The sequence below is a fragment of the Notolabrus celidotus genome, chromosome 11, assembly GCF_009762535.1.
Source record: "Notolabrus celidotus isolate fNotCel1 chromosome 11, fNotCel1.pri, whole genome shotgun sequence".
In the NCBI taxonomy this organism is placed as follows: Eukaryota; Metazoa; Chordata; class Actinopteri; order Labriformes; family Labridae; genus Notolabrus; species Notolabrus celidotus.
The window spans coordinates 3,565,881-3,586,024 of NC_048282.1; the positions used below are offsets into that span (position 1 = coordinate 3,565,881).

The 20,144-nt window shown below is 40.9% G+C and overlaps 1 protein-coding gene across 2 annotated transcripts in view; it reads left to right on the top strand.

Moving 5' to 3' along the window:
* Positions 1 to 20,144, top strand: part of mgll (monoglyceride lipase) — an 80,060-nt gene that overhangs the window by 22,922 nt on the left and 36,994 nt on the right. For both annotated transcript variants that reach the window (XM_034694927.1, XM_034694926.1), the window contains 2 exons: positions 3,552 to 3,658; positions 16,985 to 17,121. In XM_034694927.1, coding sequence (XP_034550818.1) covers positions 3,552 to 3,658; positions 16,985 to 17,121 — 244 coding nt within the window. The remainder of the gene's footprint in view (positions 1 to 3,551; positions 3,659 to 16,984; positions 17,122 to 20,144) is intronic.

Here is a 20,144-nt window from a genome sequence, read left to right on the forward strand (position 1 = left end):
TAAAGACATCTGACATTTTCCACCACAGTCTGTGGTTGTTGTGGTGTACTGACCCTCGAGGGCTGGCAGGAGCTTAACGTCTCAGTTAAGTAACAGAACATCTTAGCCTCCTGAAGCTAACACTTGTTCTGAGCACACGGCTCTTGAGCTTCACCAGGACACTCTCAGATAAGTGGAAACAGTTAGCTGTCTGTGCACGGCTGGGCCCACATACTGATGCTGCCTGAATATTGTCACTTGTCCGCAGAGCGCTGCAGACGGATGAATGCAGACATAAACATCTGATGAGATTCAGTTTCTGGGAAATGAAATCCTTTAAACTTTGCAACAAAAAAAAATCACTTAATATCCTCTGCTGTGAGCTGTCACAGGACATCTTGCTTCTTCTGTTCTTCTTGGCAACTTTAAGCACTTGAAGGCAAAGATGGGGAAAAGTTAGAAAGAAGAAGAAAGAGGGATTATCAAGCAGACTGAAGAGGTATTTAGAGGATGATGGATGGAGAGAGTCGTAGAAAAAGAAAGACCAAATTATGGAGTGGATTCAATGTACAGTCGTCTTTACAATGAAGTCGGATTAGCCCTATTAATCTGCTGCTGCCCCTCGGCATTTGTGTCACAGAACATTGTGTCCATACAAAGACGTCATTCACACACTCACCGACGCACATAAATGTAAATACACACACACACCGACGCACATACATGTACACACACACACACACACTCATACTGAGCCAACAAGTGCAGAGGAAGTCTGAACCCGAGGCGATGGCTTTATAAAGAAGGGAAACAGGCAGGGAGTGAAATCAGGGTGATTTGCTAATGAAGCTTGATGAACAGCTCTTCTCATTCTGCTCTTCCTCATACTCTGCCTCACTCTCTTTCTCCCTGGCTCACTTCTTTCCCTTTTCCTTCTGTCGCTGAATACATTTGAGCTAATTGTGTGCCGCTGCTGATTGAAGCTCTCACAGGCTTCAGAGCACCAGAGGAAGAACACTGGAGCATTTCATTGCTGCTCCCCTGCTTAATATGCACTGATAGAAGAAGTAAAACCTTAAAATCCTCTTTCAGCACTACGGCATATTTTTCTCATGAGAAACAGGAATATGAAACCCTTATTTCGAAGAGTGTGCAGTATTTTACACCTTCTTAACCTCTCCCCTCTCCGTCGTTATCGCTCCGCTCAGACTGAAATGGGTTTAATTGGTGAAATTAACAAGGGATTATTCTGTTAGCTTCTATAATGAGTCTGTTTTAAAAAAGGGCCATGTGTTTTGACGTTCAGCATAGTTTTAGCTCTACCTTGAGGGCATGTTTGATAAATCCCTAATTGCACTGTGTGTAATGACACTGTTTAGGTTCCTCTAAGGAAAAGAAAGCAACAGATTGTTCTGTATATCGCAGAAAAATAATGATGTTTTCAGGAGGGAAAACTTCCATAATTGATGTGAGGCACATAGAAAGCTGGGTATACTGTGTTCTGTGTTTTAATACTGTGACTTAATACTTCCAACACTATCATAACTCTGTATCAGTAACACTTATGAGGCAGAATTATGACTTACCTCTACCTCTTTGGATGAAAATGCACTTAAATGGCCTTTAATATTTATTAAAGAGGTGGTAATGTGCTTTAATATTATGCTAAAGTGATGGATCTTTATTTATAAAGTGCCAAATCACAACAAATGTTCTCCTCAGACTCTTTCCAAACAGAGCAGGTCTAGACCGTACTCTATGTTCTGTTATGAACAACACGCTCTGAGTCTCTGTGGAAAAGTAAACAGAGATGGTAGTGGGGCCGGAAGCAGCCGACCGCCTATCAGAGAGACCACACTGCCCTCAAGCAATTGCTGCACGACACGGACACACCGACGCACAAGTATGTAGTGCTCATGTCCGGTCAGCCCCTGCTGCGTAGGGGCAACGCAGAAGTTTAAACCAGCCTTAAGTTGTTTTGAGCCTCTAGAATGTAGCTTTTAATTTAGTTTTACTTAAAGGTGACATATCACGCTTTTTTCATCAACATATATTGGTCTAAGAGGTCCCCAAAACGTGTCTTTAAAGTTTATGCTCAAAAAAACACTTTGAAATCAGATTTTGGTCTGCCTGAAAAGTCCTCTTTGTCAGCCCTCCTCAGAACAGTCTGTTGTCTCTCTAACCACGCCCCCTCAGGAAGTGGATGTGGCCTCGGCTGCCCAGCACGTTGATCTAATGTTTACATGTTGGCTGAATATACAAGGCTGCTCACAGACCCGCGTTACTTCAACCCTCTGAATCTGATCCAGAATCTGATCCTGACGGAGAGGCGCCTGCAGCAGGACCTTTCTGAAGGATTGGTCACAGATTTAGTGTTTCTTGTTGTTTTATTTATCAGTATGTAGACGTGTGTCTTGGTACACAGCTACGAACATGTAGCTATGTAGCTATGCTAACTAGCGCTAGCACTTATCCATGATACATAAAAATCATCCACTAGATCTTCAAATCTGCAGACGTGGGGAGTAAAACCGACCTTTGTGTTTATTAAGACAGCCTACAACTAGCATGCCTCCCTCCTAAGCTCCTTGTTAGCACACATGTGTGCAGGTAATGAAAAACAGAGGAGGGGTTGAGTTGTATTTTATACAGTCTATGGGCTGAACAAGCTCCGAGCTCTGACTCCGTTACAGACCGGATATTGTTGTGATGTAACAAAAACATGGAAATCTGAAACGGCTCGTTTCACACACATTTACAGAAAGGTGGAGAAATCAGAACAGGGGCAGAATGGATTTTTTTCATTTTCGGGGGGTTTGTAAACATGCCAGGGAAACATATTTCAGGTTTTGATTTCACATGATATGTCACCTTTAAAGCTCCTAGGAGTTGTGTATTTGGGCTAGAGCTCACCCCTGCCAGGTGAGGCTGTTCGCTCTACCTTCCCCTACTCCTCCTACGTTTTGCTCAAAGTTTTAAGAATATTCTCAGAACACTAAACCACAGTTCCCACAGTCTTTTAGGTCTGTGTTTATGGGTCACATTGTGGTTCAGTGGATTCCCTCGGTCTCTGCTTTGAGCTGGGCTTGTCGAGGCAGCTAGACCGACAGATGGATGATAGCTGTTATCACTGAAAACATCTTTTTTCTCCCATCCTGCTCCTAATCTTCGACCTGCACACGTGAACACGCCCACATCACCCAAGCAATGATGTACAGATATGTACAAAGACTTAAGTGAAAAGAAATCCTGTCCTGTCAGAGAGGATTGCTTTGAACTCTCATTACACTGCGGTAGTCTTCTGTTTTTCTTCTGCTTTAAGCTCGTCTTCATCACACCACTTCCTCCTCCTCTCTGAGTCTCTGTCAATTAGGTCCTTTACCCAGGCAGAGAAATCTTCAAGATTTACCTCGACCGGAACAGTTTTACTGTAATGAAGGAAGGATGCCGCTCCCATGGAGAAATATGCAAACATGTGCTGTTTGTTTATCTCTGTGTGCAACATGAGGTCAAGTGAGGTCTCTGATTGTGAACATTTGAATAAACTTCTCCTTCCCCTCTCTTCCCCTCAGGGCTCTGGTGCTGGTTGTTCATGGACTAGGGGAGCACTGTGGGCCATATGATGAGATTGCACAGAGATTAAAGGACCTGTCCTTTCTGGTGTTTGCCCATGACCATGGTGAGTTTCAAACAAACACATTACAAAACATCACTGTATGTACATATTTTCACCTGTGCTCCTTTTGTTGATAAGTACTCAACACGCCATTCTTGCCTGTTCTCAATCTCTGGTTTTCAAATATGACAAACTGGTTCCTGTCCCAATGTGTCAAAATATGAAGCTGTAGGTGACCCTCTATTGACGACACTAAAGTTGGCCTGCATCTTAGTATTTTGGTGTGGAGTTGAAGTCAGGAAAGTCAGGTTTGGGTGTCTGTTGGGAGACGTTGATGGGTCAAAACATTGACTGTGTATTAAATGGACACTGCACCTCCATCTCCTCCCATTGTGAGGTGTAAGTCCAGAATATTGCCTCCATGGGCGCTGACATATTGTGCTGGGGGAGCCAAAGAACTGAAGAACTGAGGTCCCAACCTTTGTGCTAACCAACATACTATACATCCAACAACTCTTGTGTTAGTCTTTGCTATGTTCTCTCTCACAGTTCCTCCTCTACTGTGCTAATCCAGTACAGAACACCCACATGTGTCAACAGAGCTGTCAATCAATCACCTTTTTAACATCAAATAATTCATTAAAACTAAGCCTCACCAAAAATTAACATTGACATAATTCAGAACGACAACAACTACATTTAATGACAAATCATGTTAATGAAAAAAACAATATCATTTTATTTAAGCTACACTTTTTTTGTTTTAACACCTTAATGTCGAGAAGATAGGAGAGTGGATAGAGACGGAAACTGGGCTAGAGAGTGGGGGAATGACATGTGGGAAAGGGGCCGCAGGCTGGAATTGAACCCGGGCTGCCACGCAATAAGGGCCCACAATTTAACAACTAGGCCAAATCTTTTAATTTCTTAGTTTGGCCGATGTTCCATCTGTTAATATGGGGAAGGTGTGGTTTATTACCTATACTGCAGCTAGCCAGCAGGGGGAGCTCTAAATCTATTGGCTCCAAGGTCAGTGAACACATATGGCGTCCATTCTAATATACAGTCTGTGCCACTAATTTAGAAAGCAGTGTTACCTTCATCCACAGATCTCTGCTGATTCACTCACAGCTTTTGTGATGCGGTTGATCGTTAACATCAGTTTAATTAGCTGCACCTGTATGCTTAGCTCATAGGTGGTAGCTCAAACTCAAAGTTCTTTGGTGATAAATGGATTCTGTTTGACTCAAAGTGCACATTATTACGCATGAGCCATGTGTACGTTTCTTAAGCTTTTCTTTTTTTCAAAGTGACGCACCATCCAAAAGTGCAGTGGTGTTGTTGTTATCCATCAGGGCAGCAGCAGCAAGGGCAGAGGGGGGCAGCTGTGGCTTAACTCCAGTGTGCCAGAAGGGAAATTAAATGGTCCTCTTATCAAAATAAAATAATAATAAAATCATATTGGGTTAATGCTGACAGCCTTATTGGAAACCGCTTCCATGTGAACAGAGAGGGAAGCTGGAATCTCTAATCTAAATTATTTGAATCGAAATAAATTTTGCAGCGTAAACATCAATCTGGTTGGGAATATGATCAATCAATCAATCAATCAATCAATCAATCAATCAATCAATCAATCAATCAATCAATCAATCAATCAATCAATCAATCAATCAGACTTTATTCATAAAGCACTTTTCATACAGTGACATTGTAACACAAAGTGCTGCACATAAAAACAACTTAAAATATAATATATATATATAAAAAAATAAATAAACATATATATAAAAATAAGACCCCCCATCCTTATCCCAACCCCAGCCCCGACCCCAAACCCACCCCACAATCCACAAGGTTAAGAACACAATATATGCAACAATAATAATAAAAACAATGAAAATGAAATAAATAAATGAAAAATAAAAAGAAGTTTCTGAACAAACTGAGGAAACGCTCTCATGATATCTTAATGAGGAAACACTGGAGGAAACATAAGATGTTAAAACTCAACACAGGAAATTAAACTCACCAAAATAAAATAAACGTCTAAGATAATAAAACACTGAAATATTAAACCATTAAAAGAAAATAAGATGCTAAACTTAAAATAAGTGAATGGATAGAATAAAAATAAAATAAATAAATTGGCTAAAATTTGAACTAGATAATAAATAGATAAATAAAGTAAGGTGAAATAAAACAGTTACAAGTGAGATTAAAAAGGTCGGTCTTGAGTTTGCTTTTAAAATGTTGATGCTCTGTGCAGCCCTCAGATCTTCAGGTAGTGTTTCACAGGCCTGTGGGCTGTGATGATGAAGGCTGCCTCACTGTCTTTGTTCTAGCTTTTGGTACAATTAAAAGTCCACTACCCACTGATGTCAGCAAGCTTTATTTTGAGTGTTCATTTGTACCGTTACTGCTTTATTTTGAAGGTTTAATCAGTAGTTTTATATTAGTTATTGCTAATCTGACTGTGGAGAGGTACCTAGATGGTCCTATTTTGAAGCTGAAGGCTCCAGACCAAGCTGCTATATTTTGACAGATGGGAGCGAGAACGTGTTGCTTGTGAGAGCTTCAGTTAAAGCCCACCATCCTCCTCTCCGTCTGATAACAAGCTTCTTTAATTGCTGACTGAACAAAGTCTGTTAAGGGATTTTAATAGACTCAGAGGTGCATATCTCTATTGTTCTGCAGCAGTGCCACTGAGCATGTGTAAAAATGTAGGTGGTGTGCTTAATGAAAGCATCCTCAAAGATAACTCTACAGCGTGAGTGTGGATGGAGTGTGGCCTGTCGTGACGAACCAGTCCCTGAGATTCTTTGTAAGAGACGAGGAAAAGTAGACGACAAGTACATTTTTCTTGGTCACCTCGAGATATTGAAGTGTCTTTGTGGGCTTTAATAACTCACATGGTCCAGGATCACTGGGAGAACAAAATATGACACAAACTCCTTCTAAAATGGAGTTTGTAAAAGCTCATGAGAGGCAGGTGAGAGAGATCAACATTCCTCGGAGGGCTGAAGTTTCAGTGGCAGCTGTTGAGTGGGAAACTGGAAGTTACAATATTTAACAGAGATAATCACCTGCTCCTGATGGCTACTACTGATATGATAACCAGTTTTTATATTTCACATTTTTGTATTTTGAAATGTGTAGTTCATGCAGACAAGGGTAGGATCCAATATGCATATTTATTGATAATCTATAATTTGATTGGTTGGTGTTTTCCCAGGTTTACCCCGGCTGTAGATAGCAGCTTTTTTTTTACCTCTTTTTTAAGAACACATTATGTATTGATGTCATCAGGACATTAAAGATCATTTTAACCAGTATAACAAAAAGTGGATCTAAATCTGACTACCAACCCCAGCTTTAAGGGATTTGTCACTTATTACTGTAGCTTTGGGTTGTCTCTGGTAAAAATTCTGCAGCTTGCAAATCAGCACCACAGCTCTCCACTGCTTGGTGTTGTCTAGAAATTAAGAAACCTTTTTTCTCCAGTCAAACTCATTTATACAAATTGAAATGTAGTTATTTCTACTCTGGTTAACTTGGTGAGGCTGCCCTTGTTCTTCTTCTCTGTTTGTTCAGGGCAGATTGCATACCGCCACCTGCTGTGTCAGAATGTGTGGGCTTGGTTATACGTAAATAAAAGTAACTTTAATCTTTTTTTTTGCTTCCATTACTGGAGTTCCCATCAGCCTAAAGCCTGGTTTATACTTCTGTGTTGAAAAGATAGCGTAGCCTACGTCTCAAGCTTTTCGGCAGTATTGCAGAGCTACGCAGACACATCGACTTAAAAGTATGTAGTGCTCACGTCCACATCGGCCACTGCTGCGTAGGGGCGACGCAGAAATATCAACCAGCATAGCATCAAGTGTGGCTGAATCTGATTGGAAGCAGTGGCGGCTGGTGGAGTTTTCTCCAGGGGGGGCTACAACTCCAAAATAGTACATGTTTGTTTGCTTTTTGGTAAATGTCTGGGGTATCACACCAGTGTATTTACATACACGAAAACAGCAAAAGCAACATTATAATGTCATGTACTGTTCTAACTTTTGTACATAAATTTTGCTCTTCTTTCCTTGAGAGAAATACATTTCTCAATGACTCTATGGTTAAAGTCAGGGATGCTTTTGACACGTTTCTTCTCCATAGAGAGCACGGCCAATGCATTGAGTCGATCCTGCAACATTGTGTTCCTGAGGAAGGTCTTGATTCTCTTCAGTGTTGAGAAGCACCTCTCAGATTCAGCAAGATTCATTTGATTGTCTTGCTGCATCACCTGTAATAGATAAGTGACCATGGTGATGGTGTCTCGTGACTGTAGTATTCATGCTGCCACTGGTGCAGTAGGCTAAATAGCTACATTAGATCATTGATTAATAAGATTTGTGTTTACCATGTGTATAAGCTGTGTAAGCTAATCATTGTCTCAGTACTTATTTAAAGAGGTGTAGATATTATTCATGTATCACCAATTAATGTGTGTGTAGTAATGATATTACATGCTCGCCAGCAGAGGGCACTGTTACACTGTGTATAATGCTTGTTAACAAATAATCTGTCAAATAATAGCATTACTATTCCTGCCAGTTTAACTTTTCTGAAAAGTGCTTTAAATCAGTAATACCTGTCTTTATCCATGCTGGGTCAGATCCTGATGTTTGGAAAAGGAGGCAGGGAAAGCAGACTAACGCATTAGCATCACTGCATGTAGTTAGCCTTGTTGCTAAACCAGGTCCTGGAAAAAGACCGGGTGCATTGTCTCCCTCTGTCTTTGGACTGATGATTAATGTTGATGTTCGGCTGATCAGGTCCGCGCTCTTTCACGTGGAGCTTCTCCTGGTACATTCTCCTCTCTAAAGGTGATGTTTTGAGTGACTTCACTGAATTATTTAACTTCTCTGTCTCCATTTTGCGTCTCTGTCCGATCGTCTCCTACTCCCACGGCTCGAACTGTCACTCAGCCGCGCTTGATGACAGACGGCTGTGACGTCAGCCCCATGACAGGAGGGTGGTGGTATGTAAATCAAGCTGCATTCAGCTCTGGGCGCAGGGAAGGTGCGCCCCGACACGGCCCTATCTCTTGTATTGAAGAGGAGCTACTGCACATGTACAACTTTTAACCAGAGTCTATGGCCAAAGATTTCTGCGCCCCGGGGGAAAACCGGAGAAAACCAGTCTATGGGGAAAACCCCATGGGGAACATACGTCACCAATCAGACAACACAGATGAACAAAACAGCTTTGCTAATAATTATTTAACTATACAATATTAATCTTGCTCATTTTAAAATATATATACATACAGTTCAGAATATTATTTTATTATTTAATTTTTTTTTTTTTTATGTCTTGTGGTGGTTGGTGGGGCGGCGCCCTAGCGCCCCTATTGGCCAGCCGCCACTGATTGAAAGTAAACTGTAGGTTTGTAGAGTTTTCTTTGACTTCATGTTGTTAGATTATACCAAATAATGCCCCCTTGTTGTTATTCAACAAGTCACTTGGCTTCAAATAATCTTGTTTCAAGAGGTGGAGAGTCTAAAGGTCAATATTGTGCAGTTACATTTGGAAAAATTAAAAAATATTAATAATATTAATATGTAGCTTAGATTTGAGTCAGTTAACCAGGATAGTTTTAAGCATATATTTTTGTTTAATGCAAGTAAACCAGTTATATTTTGTAGGGTTGGCTGTGGTGATGTGGCCCACTGAGATATCTTTTCAGGGGGCCCAGAAGTCCTGGTGATGCCCCTGGTCCTGCTAACATGGCTTCTTGCCGCTTTGGACTCTTCAGATTTTTATTCTTCCAGTTTCCCAGATTGAACAAGGTATGTTTGACACAGTAGGACACAAAATACTGCTCAAACTTAACATTAACTTTAAGACAAAATGTGAGTTTGGCACAAACAAAGTATGAGACAGACACAGTGGAGGATAAAAAAGGATTGGACAAAGTGTATATTCCACCAAATAGCTCTTAGGTAAGGCAGTTCACACCCTCAGCTCGGCTCACACACCCAGCAGGTTTTCGATACAGCAGGAATGTGTGAACTCATGTGAGTGTGCAGCAGGTTCTGGCTGTAAAGTAGCAGCATGTGTGTTCAGTAAACTCTCCCAGAGACAAACAGGAGAGTGAGACAAAGAAGTCTCAGCTGTGAGTGTGGAAATATTTACCGAGGTACAGTGTATCAGTGAGCCAGCAGAGATAATGAAAAGGCTGAGTGAGTGATGATGACTGAGGCTGTTCACACAGGAGCAGTTTGTTCAGTGACTGGAAGTAAAATGTCACATTGAACTGGAGCATGTCTCTGTAGACACCAGTTTCTATCTATCTCAGGGCAGCTTCTAATACAGCAGCTGAAATCTACCTTATTGCTCCTCTGTCACATATTCCCTCAGTTTTAACTATTTAAAGGACTTTCAGGTCTTTTTTCAATCACAGCCTGCACAGACTGGAGGTTTCTTCCATCTGGCACTTGCTGCATCTATTTACCACAGAACATCCTACAAATGTGTCACACTGCCCGCTCGGCTAACAACTTCAAAGTTTGAGAAACCAAACAAACTGTCTTTGTTGAAAGACAAGAAGAAATATCTGCACATCGCTCCACATTCTGCACCTGTGCTGCTGTTTTATCATGAGGCGGTGGGGAAATGTATTTATGAAGGATTCATTGTGAAAGGCAGAGATAACAGAGTAGTCGACAGGAACAGCCTGGTGTTGTTTGTTTTCTCATTATAGGAAAATAATGGAACTCTGACATTTAATTAGATCAGAGCTCACTAAGTTTCTGAATTCATCAGCCCGTGGAGAGAATGTTGTTCCACTCTGACAACACTGAGTTTATTATAGACATTAAAACAACAGCTAACAAGGTTAAAGATATCATGATGCATACACCATAAAAACAGACATTATGGGCCTGATATGCTAAGATCCCAAATAATTGCGTGTGCAAGCAAAACAATTGCACGTGCTATTAATGGGCGTGTTGCGGGTCATCTACTATGATTGTTTTTTCTTAAATGGAGTCTTCATCAGATGTCCTTCTAATCCTTCTCACCACAGTGACCGCAGCCATTTGTGTGTAACGCTGTGCCAGTTTGCACCTGCCTTTCAAACGTGCTAAATTTACACACAAAAACACCGCCCGCTATCTGCTTCAGGTTTGATAAATCACATTGCGGGTGCTAAATGATTACATTTGCATCTCCTCCTCCCAGTATTTTGCGCGTTCTGATAATCTGCATGTATTCTGCATATTCATGAAGGATAACATGCTAAACGGATAGCGAGTGCTATTTTGCTCATTTGAAAGACGCAACCCTCAGTGCACCCTGTTAGTACGTCAGCTTTGCGTGCACTATCAAGTTTGCACATGTTTTTATACACGCAAACCTTTTGTGGATCAGGCCCTATAGGTACAACACACATTCATCACATTATGAAACTCACATCACTGAAAAAACAAGATTGAGGGGTGCCGGTTTAGTACTGTTCTGAGGCTGTAGTCCTTGTTGCAGGGGTCATTGGTTCGACTCTCTGATCCGGCAGGTTGAAGACTTCTATTTTTGCCGGATGCCGGGGCATGACACATCAAACTCAACAGAGCAGATGGAGCGGGACAGGAAGTCAGGCACCAAAACAAAATGAAAACATCCGGTTAATTTTCAGAATAAAACACTCTGTGTTCACCAGATCGTATTTCACTTAACTACAACAACAAACCAAAGTCATGATGAGCGGAGCCAGGCCTGGAGTCAACAGGTCAGAGGTTTTTAGAGGACCAGAAAGACAACATGGATGAGGAGAGGAGGAGGAGAATCCTTGATTCAGTAATTACCACGGGAAAACCTCGGTCACATGACTCCAGCTGTCCGGAGGTCCTGCTCCATGCTGCGGTCCTAGAACACAACCGATGGGTGTTCACGGACGAGAGAGCAGGGAGCCAGACAGCAGCGGATCGGAGAGGGACCGGACACGGATCTAGTGGAAGTCCTGTGTTGCAACCACATATGAAGTGTGTTATAAACCTTCAGTAAAATGATTACACAGTGCAGTGATGGTTATTAGACCTTTATTATACCAGGTAAAAATGTTTGAGAACCAGTTCTCATTTACAAACATGACCTGACCAAGAGGCGCCAACAGGAACACATACACCATAAACTACAGTCACAAATAGACATAAACATAAAATAGAACAAAAGTGAACAAGTAACGTGCAATGTGTACGAGGTGTAAAAAAGTATGTGTGTATATGAGTATGCATGTAAGTAAAGTACGAAGTGATCAGCAGGAGCAGCAGTCAACTAAAATCTGTTGAAGTTTTAGCTTGAAGGTTGTGAGTGGAGTCGTTAGCTGCTGCAAAACCAAAGGAATTACAGCCGAGTAGAAGTACCGAGGTACTTGGTATGGTGTGGGAAACTTTATCTGTTTTATACAAGGACAACAGAGGACGTTTACTGTGTGGTTACAGCCCACAGGGTTAGCCTTTTGAAGTCAGGTTTTATAGGGAAAAAATATACGATGTAAAGGAGACAACAGCTCGACTCTTGTTTGAAGGAGCGGCTAGAAGCTAAGCTACATGCAGCAGGAGTGGCCCCACATCAAATGTTCTTTACATCTGGAAATCATTCCAATCACCCTTCATCACAATGAAATTTAAGGAAATTTCAAAACGATTCAAATTATATACAGAGTCAAAAATCAACAACTTCTTAACAGTATCCAAGGATTTTTCACACATAGGGAAATTAAACACAACATTAGAGGAACATACATGTTTTAAAAACCAGCAGTGAGAACAAATTAAATTTTTTTAAATTAATTAATTCATTCATTTTATTAAAGTGATGCTTAACGATACAAGACAGGTGAGAGACATGACAATACCATACACAATATACAAAAAGTGAAAGACAAGACAACAAGTGAACATTACAGAAATTAGTGCGCAAATGTGCGTGTGCGTGCACGTGTGTGTGTGTGTGTGTGTGTGTGTGTGTGTGTGTGTGTGTGTGTGTGTGTGTGCGTGCGTGCGTGCGTGTATGCGTGTGTTCGTTTGTGTGAGTCCGTATGTGTGTATTTGTGGGCATTCGTCTCCCCGTATGTACAACTGCATCAAAATAGGACAGTAATTTGGGACAAGCTGGGCGGGAGAAGGCAGCGAAGGCAATTCGGGAGGGGAGGGGAGAGGGGGGGGGGGGGGGGGGGGGGGACATCCCAAACCAAATCATTAGAATAATAGATAAACACAATCAAAATTTAAATAAATAAATAAAATAAAATAAAATAAAATAAAGGGGGGGTGAACTAGTTCAGTGGGCAAGCAAGAAGCCCGGTCAACCATAACAAAGGGCTACAATTCCACAACCACCACAACTGATACCAACAATAATAATAATATTAATAATAATAATAATAATAATAATAATAATAATAATAATAATAATAATAGTATTTATAGTAATAGTATTAATAATAGTATTATTAATAGTAATAATAATAATAACTAATAATAATAATAATAATAATAATATTAATAGTAATAATAATAATAATATTAATAGTAATAATAATAATAATAATAATAGTATTTATAGTAATAGTATTAATAATAGTATTATTAATAGTAATAATAATAACAAAAAAAAATTAATAATAATAATAATAATAATAATAACAATAACAATAAAAGTAATTCGTTTGATTTGATAAAAATTAAGAATAAATAAATAAACCGATAAGAAAAATAATAATAATAATAATAATCTTATATATATGAGAACAAATTTAAGTCTACATTATGTCTCAGCTAAAGGGGTGAATCTATGGAACCGTGGTACAGATGAAATACAAACATGTAAATCATTACAGAAGATAAAACAAGTCTTCAAAGTTTAAAAATACCTTACTATAACTTTATTAGTTCTAGAAGACTTCATGTTGCACTTCGGGTTTTCTTACCAACAAGATCAATTCTGCAACTTTTTTTTCTAATTTATCCGCCCTCTTGTTCATAACTGGTATGCACAATTGATCCTATTTGTGCCCTGGGTATAAGTTTCATTCTGTATTTTTAATGAGCTCTGAAATCTGTTCGGATCGTTGACATGAAATGAACAACAAAAATAAAGGGCCAATTATTTAAAAAGCTTTCCATCAGGACTGCTCTCTGCCTGTTGCAGGCCTCCGACCCTGCAGGGCTGTATCTGTGTTCTGAAATGTTTGCGATACTTGTCTGAATGTCAGAGTGTGCTCATGTGTGAAAACTCGAGCATGTGTGCGTCTATTGGAGTGTAATAACAACAGATGTGGATTCAGCCGAGTGTGAGCTCATCGATCTGACGGGGGAGTGGATGTGGTGTGCATCGATCTAGAAGTTTGCAGAGCTCCGTCACTCTCTGCTGCTCTCATTGGACATTGATTTTTTTTTAACAGTTGGCGTTGTGATTGATCCTGCATTGACAGCGGTAAACAAACATGTGGCATAAAGGCTGTCTCTTAAATACAGCTCATATTCATACAGTAATTATTAACACACGGACACACACACACACACACACACACACACACACTGAGATTACAGAGCCAGAGAGAGGAGGTGTGAGCTGCACATGTTGTGAATGTTTAGGAGCTCAGCGGTGAGCCATGGCAACCCACCTCACCTCTCAGCCACTGGTGCAGAAGGCTTTAGGAGACCACACACACACACACACACACACACACACACACACACACACACACACACACACACACATGGTTTGAATGCATACACACATGCATATTCATGTGTTTTTCCTCCTCTCCATCTGTCAATCACATTTTCGTCTCCTCTGACTTCTTCTCCTTCCCTCGTCTTTTCACCTCCCTGCTGTTTCTTCATCATCCTCTCGTCAGCCTGTGCTCTTTCTTTCACACTTTTCTTTCCTCCTTCCCTCTCTTTTCTTCTCCCCTTCCTCTTACCTTCTTATATGGATGTCACTTCCTTTCTTAGTTTGTATGTAACACTATGCTTGACCGGGTTTATCCTTTCCTTTTGTCGTCTTCAAGATCAATCAATCAATCTTTATTTGTATAGCACCAAATCACAACAAACGTTATCTCAAGATGCTTTTACAAACAGAGCAGGTCTAGACCACTCTATGTTAAATTATGAACAGAGACCCAACACCAAGACAGGATAAAGCTCAGTCTGACCCCACCTTAATCCACCATGAGCATTGCACCTCACAGTATTTAGCTAGTTACAGCGGAGAGGACAAACTTCCTTTAACAGGCAGAAACCTCGAGCAGAACCAGACTCATGTTAGACAGACATCTGCTGAGACCGTGTTGGGTCTGGAAAGAGGGATAGAGGAGAATAAGAGAGAGAGGGAGCGGTGATAGTGATGAGGCGAGTAGTAGTAGGTGTTGCCGCTGGAGTCCAGCACGTCCGTATCAGCTGGGATCTGGAACGTCCACAGCAGGAGGACATCTACGGCAGCTCAGAGGAACCTACGAGACAAGGGAGCTCAGTGACTCCAGAAAGGTCTATGGTTAGTAACTTTAATGGGACAGGGAGAGTTAAAGTAAGTGATGAGGGGGTTGGGGGGAAGGGGGTGAGATAGGATTCCAGTGTGTCAGTGCACCAGTTCCCCCGGTAGTCTAAGCCTATAGAAGCATAACTAAGAGCTGGTCCAAGCCTGATCCAGCTCTAACTATAAGCTTTATCAAAAAGGAAAGTTTGAAGCCTACTCTTAAAAGTAGAGAGGGTGTCTGTCTCCCGGACCCTGACTGGTAGATGATTCCAAAGGAGAGGGGCCTGATAACTGAAGGTTCTACCTCCCATACTACTTTTAGAGACTTTAGGTACGACCAGCAGGCCTGCATGTTGGGAGCGTAGTGTTCTAGAGGGGTAATAGGGCACTATGAGCTCTTTAAGATATGAAGGTTTCTGATCATTAAGAGCTTTGTAGGTCAGAAGAAGGATTTTAAATTCTATTTCAGATCAATCAAAAGCTCATAACCCGGCTCTCTTACTGATCACCTGGCTGTGTTGAATACTTGATTCTGATTGGTCAAAATCCCATAACAATGTTAATTAATTCTGCATAGTATGAGTGACGCAAGGGACAACCAGATCATACACGTCATATTGAATAAATCGGTGTAAATCTGACACGTTTATGAAGTTTATGATTTGATCTTCTTGTTGACCATGTGGCACAGACACTAGTGAGGGATGTGAAAACACAAGACTGGTTGAGTTCGAAGAAATATCAACAGAAAAGTTAGAGGGAAGAGGACCTTGTACTGGTGCTGATCAAAAAGGTCAATAAAGTTCCCGCTTGTGCAGAGTGCAGTCGTACACACATTGCGTGAATCACGTTGAGGGTTGCCAGGTTGGAGAGACGTTTACATTTCATGTAGTTGTGGATTTGGAGTGTGTATCGTGATACATAGACGACCTGGCAACTTTGATATCTGCAGACAAGACTACAAACCATATGCATCAATGTATGTATGATACATGGATTTTTTATAATGATGTTAAAGGGCCAGTCAAATCCTGGGACAAAAAACACAACGGGATGTGTGCAGGGGATTGCCTTGAATTACAGGAGAAACCTTGAGAAGACTGGAGCGTTGACAGGTGTGATCTTTAGTTGGTAGCTGGGTAATAAACAGGATAACGTATAGCCGAGTTAGCCTGATCCACAAGTAGGAAAAACCCTAAAGGATAAGGATAGACCACGGTTTCTTCTCCCCTCTTTCCTCATTCTCTTATCTGATCTTATCCTTAAAGTAGTCAGTATCACTTATACTTCACTTCTCTATGTTCCTTTCCTAGCATTATTTCTTTTTAGCATCCTCCTCCTGTCTTCTACTTCATCCCTCCTCATCCTCCCTGCTGTCTCTACATCCATCCATTCGCCTTCCTTTGAGCTCCTTCCTGTTTTTCACCCACCTCTTCTCAGGATGGATCCATTTTTCACAAGTCTGGAAGTCAGCCGTGCTGGTATTTTTTTTATAGCAGTAGCATGGGCTACTGCTATAAAAAAAGAGACATCGCAGTGTTTTGTGTAACACGGCCAAGTATCAGAAACAACAAGATAAAAATATTTTTCAATGCACCGGGAGTTCATCTGTGGGATATCTTAGAGGCTGTCTTGTCTTTTACTGATAGTTTGCTGTTTCATACAAATCTTAAAGTTATAAAACATCTGAAACTGTGAACCTGTCAGATGTTATTTCTGGTTTTAGTTTTAAACCTCATAAAAAGCAAGGGATGCGTTCTACCTTGAAGTCATGGTCTTATTTGCCTTTCAAGCCTCTTTGAACATCAGGACTCCGACAAAGCTGGTCTCCTCATGCCTGCCTCTTGTCCTCCACAGTCGGCCACGGTCAGAGTGAAGGAGACCGGATGACCATCAAAGACTTCCAGTTTTTCATCAGAGACTGCCTGCAGCACATCGACCTGATGAAGAGCCGCCACCCTGACCTGCCTGTCTTCATCCTGGGTCACTCCATGGTAGGAGCCATTTATTGCTTCACTTTGCTGCAGATGGACTTTTATGTCAGACTTTGGGTTTGACTTCATTGCAGCTACATGATTAGAAATATTATCTCCCAGAATGATGAAACTCCTGCTCTTAAAGTCCCTTTCACACATTTACTGTACTCCTAAAAATGTCTTTACATTGACAGAGGGGTTTGTGTGTGTGTGTGTGTGTGTGTGTGTGTGTGTGTGTGTGTGTGTGTGTGTGTGTGTGTGTGTGTGTGTGTGTGTGTGTGTGTGTCTGAATGCAAATGGCCGAATCTGCTTGCACCAACTTTATGTTGACTTTTTATTGCTGGAGTATAAAGTCAGCACAAAGACAGAGTGGGAAAATGTGTGAGTGAGGTCAATCCCTCTCTTGCCTCCAACTAGTCCAGAATGAAGCAGCTCAGCTTCTAACTGGTTAACAGATCACATCCCTCCTCTCTTCTCTCCTCTGGCTTCCTCTGCGTTTTAGATTTTAAGATTTTACTGACCACTTTAAAGTTCGCCGTAACAAATTACGAGCCATCTCAGGATCCTCAGGTCGGGCATTTTTGGTCGTTCCAAAGTCTAGGCTCAAATCCAAAGGGGATCGAGCTCCATCAGAGTCCCTCCACTTTGGAACGACCTCCCTGAGGAGATAAGGCTCAGAGTCTGTGACATCTTTTAAATCTCTTCTTAAAACCCATTTTGACTTCATCCTAATCGTTTCAACTTCTATTTTATTATTATTTTTAGTTTTTATCCAACTAATTAATTGTTTTAAATTTTATTTGATTATTTATTGTTTTAATTTATTTTTTAATTTATTATTTTAATGTTCCTAATTTATCCTTTTCTTTTATACTTTTCTAAATTTCTCAATGTGATGTCGTCCTCTTATTTTGAAAACCTCTTTTACTGTCCTTTTGATGCTTTTATTTACTTATCCATTTTTATTTATTTATTTTTATTTATTTATCTTTGATAAACCTCTTAAACAATGTTTTATTGGTCTGTTGTCTCTCCTCTTCTTTCTGTTTAATTCACGTGTGTTCTTCTTTAACCCCTCGTTGTATTCTGTTTTGTTAAAATTCCTCCTCGCTGTCTAAATGTTTACTTTGTTATTTGAACCATGCTTTGTTTGTCAAAGCACTTTGAAAACATTTGTTTTTAAAGGTGCTATATAAATAAATGTATTAATACTATTATTATAAAAATGTAGAATCTACACTCAGATGTCTGGATTTACAGCATTGAGGTTTTCTGGTTTCCGTTTGTAGTCCGAGTAGTATTGACCAATCAAACATAAGCAGGCTTTGAGAACAGTCTGTGTGTGGAGCAAAAGCAGGCAGGACACACTAGAGCTGAAGATATTTGTCCTAATTGCTATCATTTTATACGGGCTCGGGTCGGGCTCGGGCTTGCGCGGTAGATGAGCGGTCAGGTGAATCTGGACTCCCCTCAGCAAGCAGTCGTGCGTCAACGGCACGAGCACAGGCTCGCGCGTAAAGGGATTATACAGGACCTGTATAAGATTGCATCATTCCTCTGGCCAAAATTTAACCAGCTGAGAATGTTGTCACACTCAGACAGGGAGGCCGTACATGCTCATGCCCGCTCTCTTCTGCAAGCTGTGCACGGTGCTGCGGGTGCACGACGAGATGTGGAGATTTGAGACCCAGAGCTCTCCAGAGACGAGCGTGCTCATCCTCCGGCTGGTGGCTGGTGGAAGATCAACAGACCTACCCAAAACTCGCAAAATTAGCCAGATCGGTAATGAATAATGTCGGGGCAGTCGGGCTGTAAACGGGTTCGGGCTTTAAAAAAATGTAGGTCATTCGAGTTCGGACGGGTTCGGGCAGAATTCTGTCGGGCTCGGGTCGGGTCGGGTCTAACTTTTAAGGCCCGACTACAGCTCTAGGACACACACTGCTGTTAAGACATCCAGCTCCCATTGTCTGCAACCGTTTTTTTTTAGATTTGCAAGAATGGTAAGATAAGATAAAACAGAACATCAAGGAGTTGTGTTTGAAAATAGTAGACTATAAGGGACACCACAAAAGCAATGCAACAAGAAGAAGAAAAGAAAAAGAGAGAGAAAATACAACTAAAGAAAAAGAATAAAAAACAGAGAGATGAAGGGAAGACAAAGACAAGAAGAGACTTTAGTTTTGTTCTATGGCTTTGAACAAGAGAGGGGAGAGCTTAGGAGTCCCACGTGTGTGTTTGCAATTCTGAGTGTGTTGTTGATGTATGTGTGCAGGCTGAAAGGTGATGAGAGAAGAATATGGGATAGGGCCACATGTTTCAGATCTGTGTTTTATAAGATGGAGGAGCTGTGGAGACCAGCAGGATGGTGCGTTTGCTGGTCAGGGCGTCTGTGTTAACCTGACAATGATTGATTGATTGATTGATTGATTGATTGATTGATTGATTGATTGATTGATTGATTGATTGATTGATTGATTGATTGATTGATTGATTGATTGATTGAACAGACATCTGAACATGCAGCTCACAAGGTGTTTGAGGTCAAGGACTTCAACTTGAGCGACAAATTTGGTCGACTCGATGAACATTTAGATTTCCTGACTTCCTTAAATGCATCAGAAACAATCCTCTTTTGACTTTTAACAAATCTGCATTATGATTTTTTTTATCTTGGCAGACTTCAGATCTGTAAATTGAAAGTAGATCATATGAAATAGCTTTCTTTTTTTGGTATCATACCACTGAAGTAAGCCAGAGTGAAACCTCTGTGTGTACTGTCTCCTGTTGAACTAAGTCATACCTTAAACACATGAAGGTGTGTTACTCTGGGATGTAATGAATCAAGAAAAGAAGATCTTGGCTGGTAGACGTTGTCGTCCAACCTGAGGCATATTTCACACAGTTTTGTCAGAGGATGATAGATACTGATTGCTGATTGGTTCAGAGCTCGTGAATGCAGAAGATAATAGTGTGGAACATTTACCACAAACGAGTAGGCAGGCTGATAATGACATTCATGTCAGGGGAGTTTCGCTGCCTAG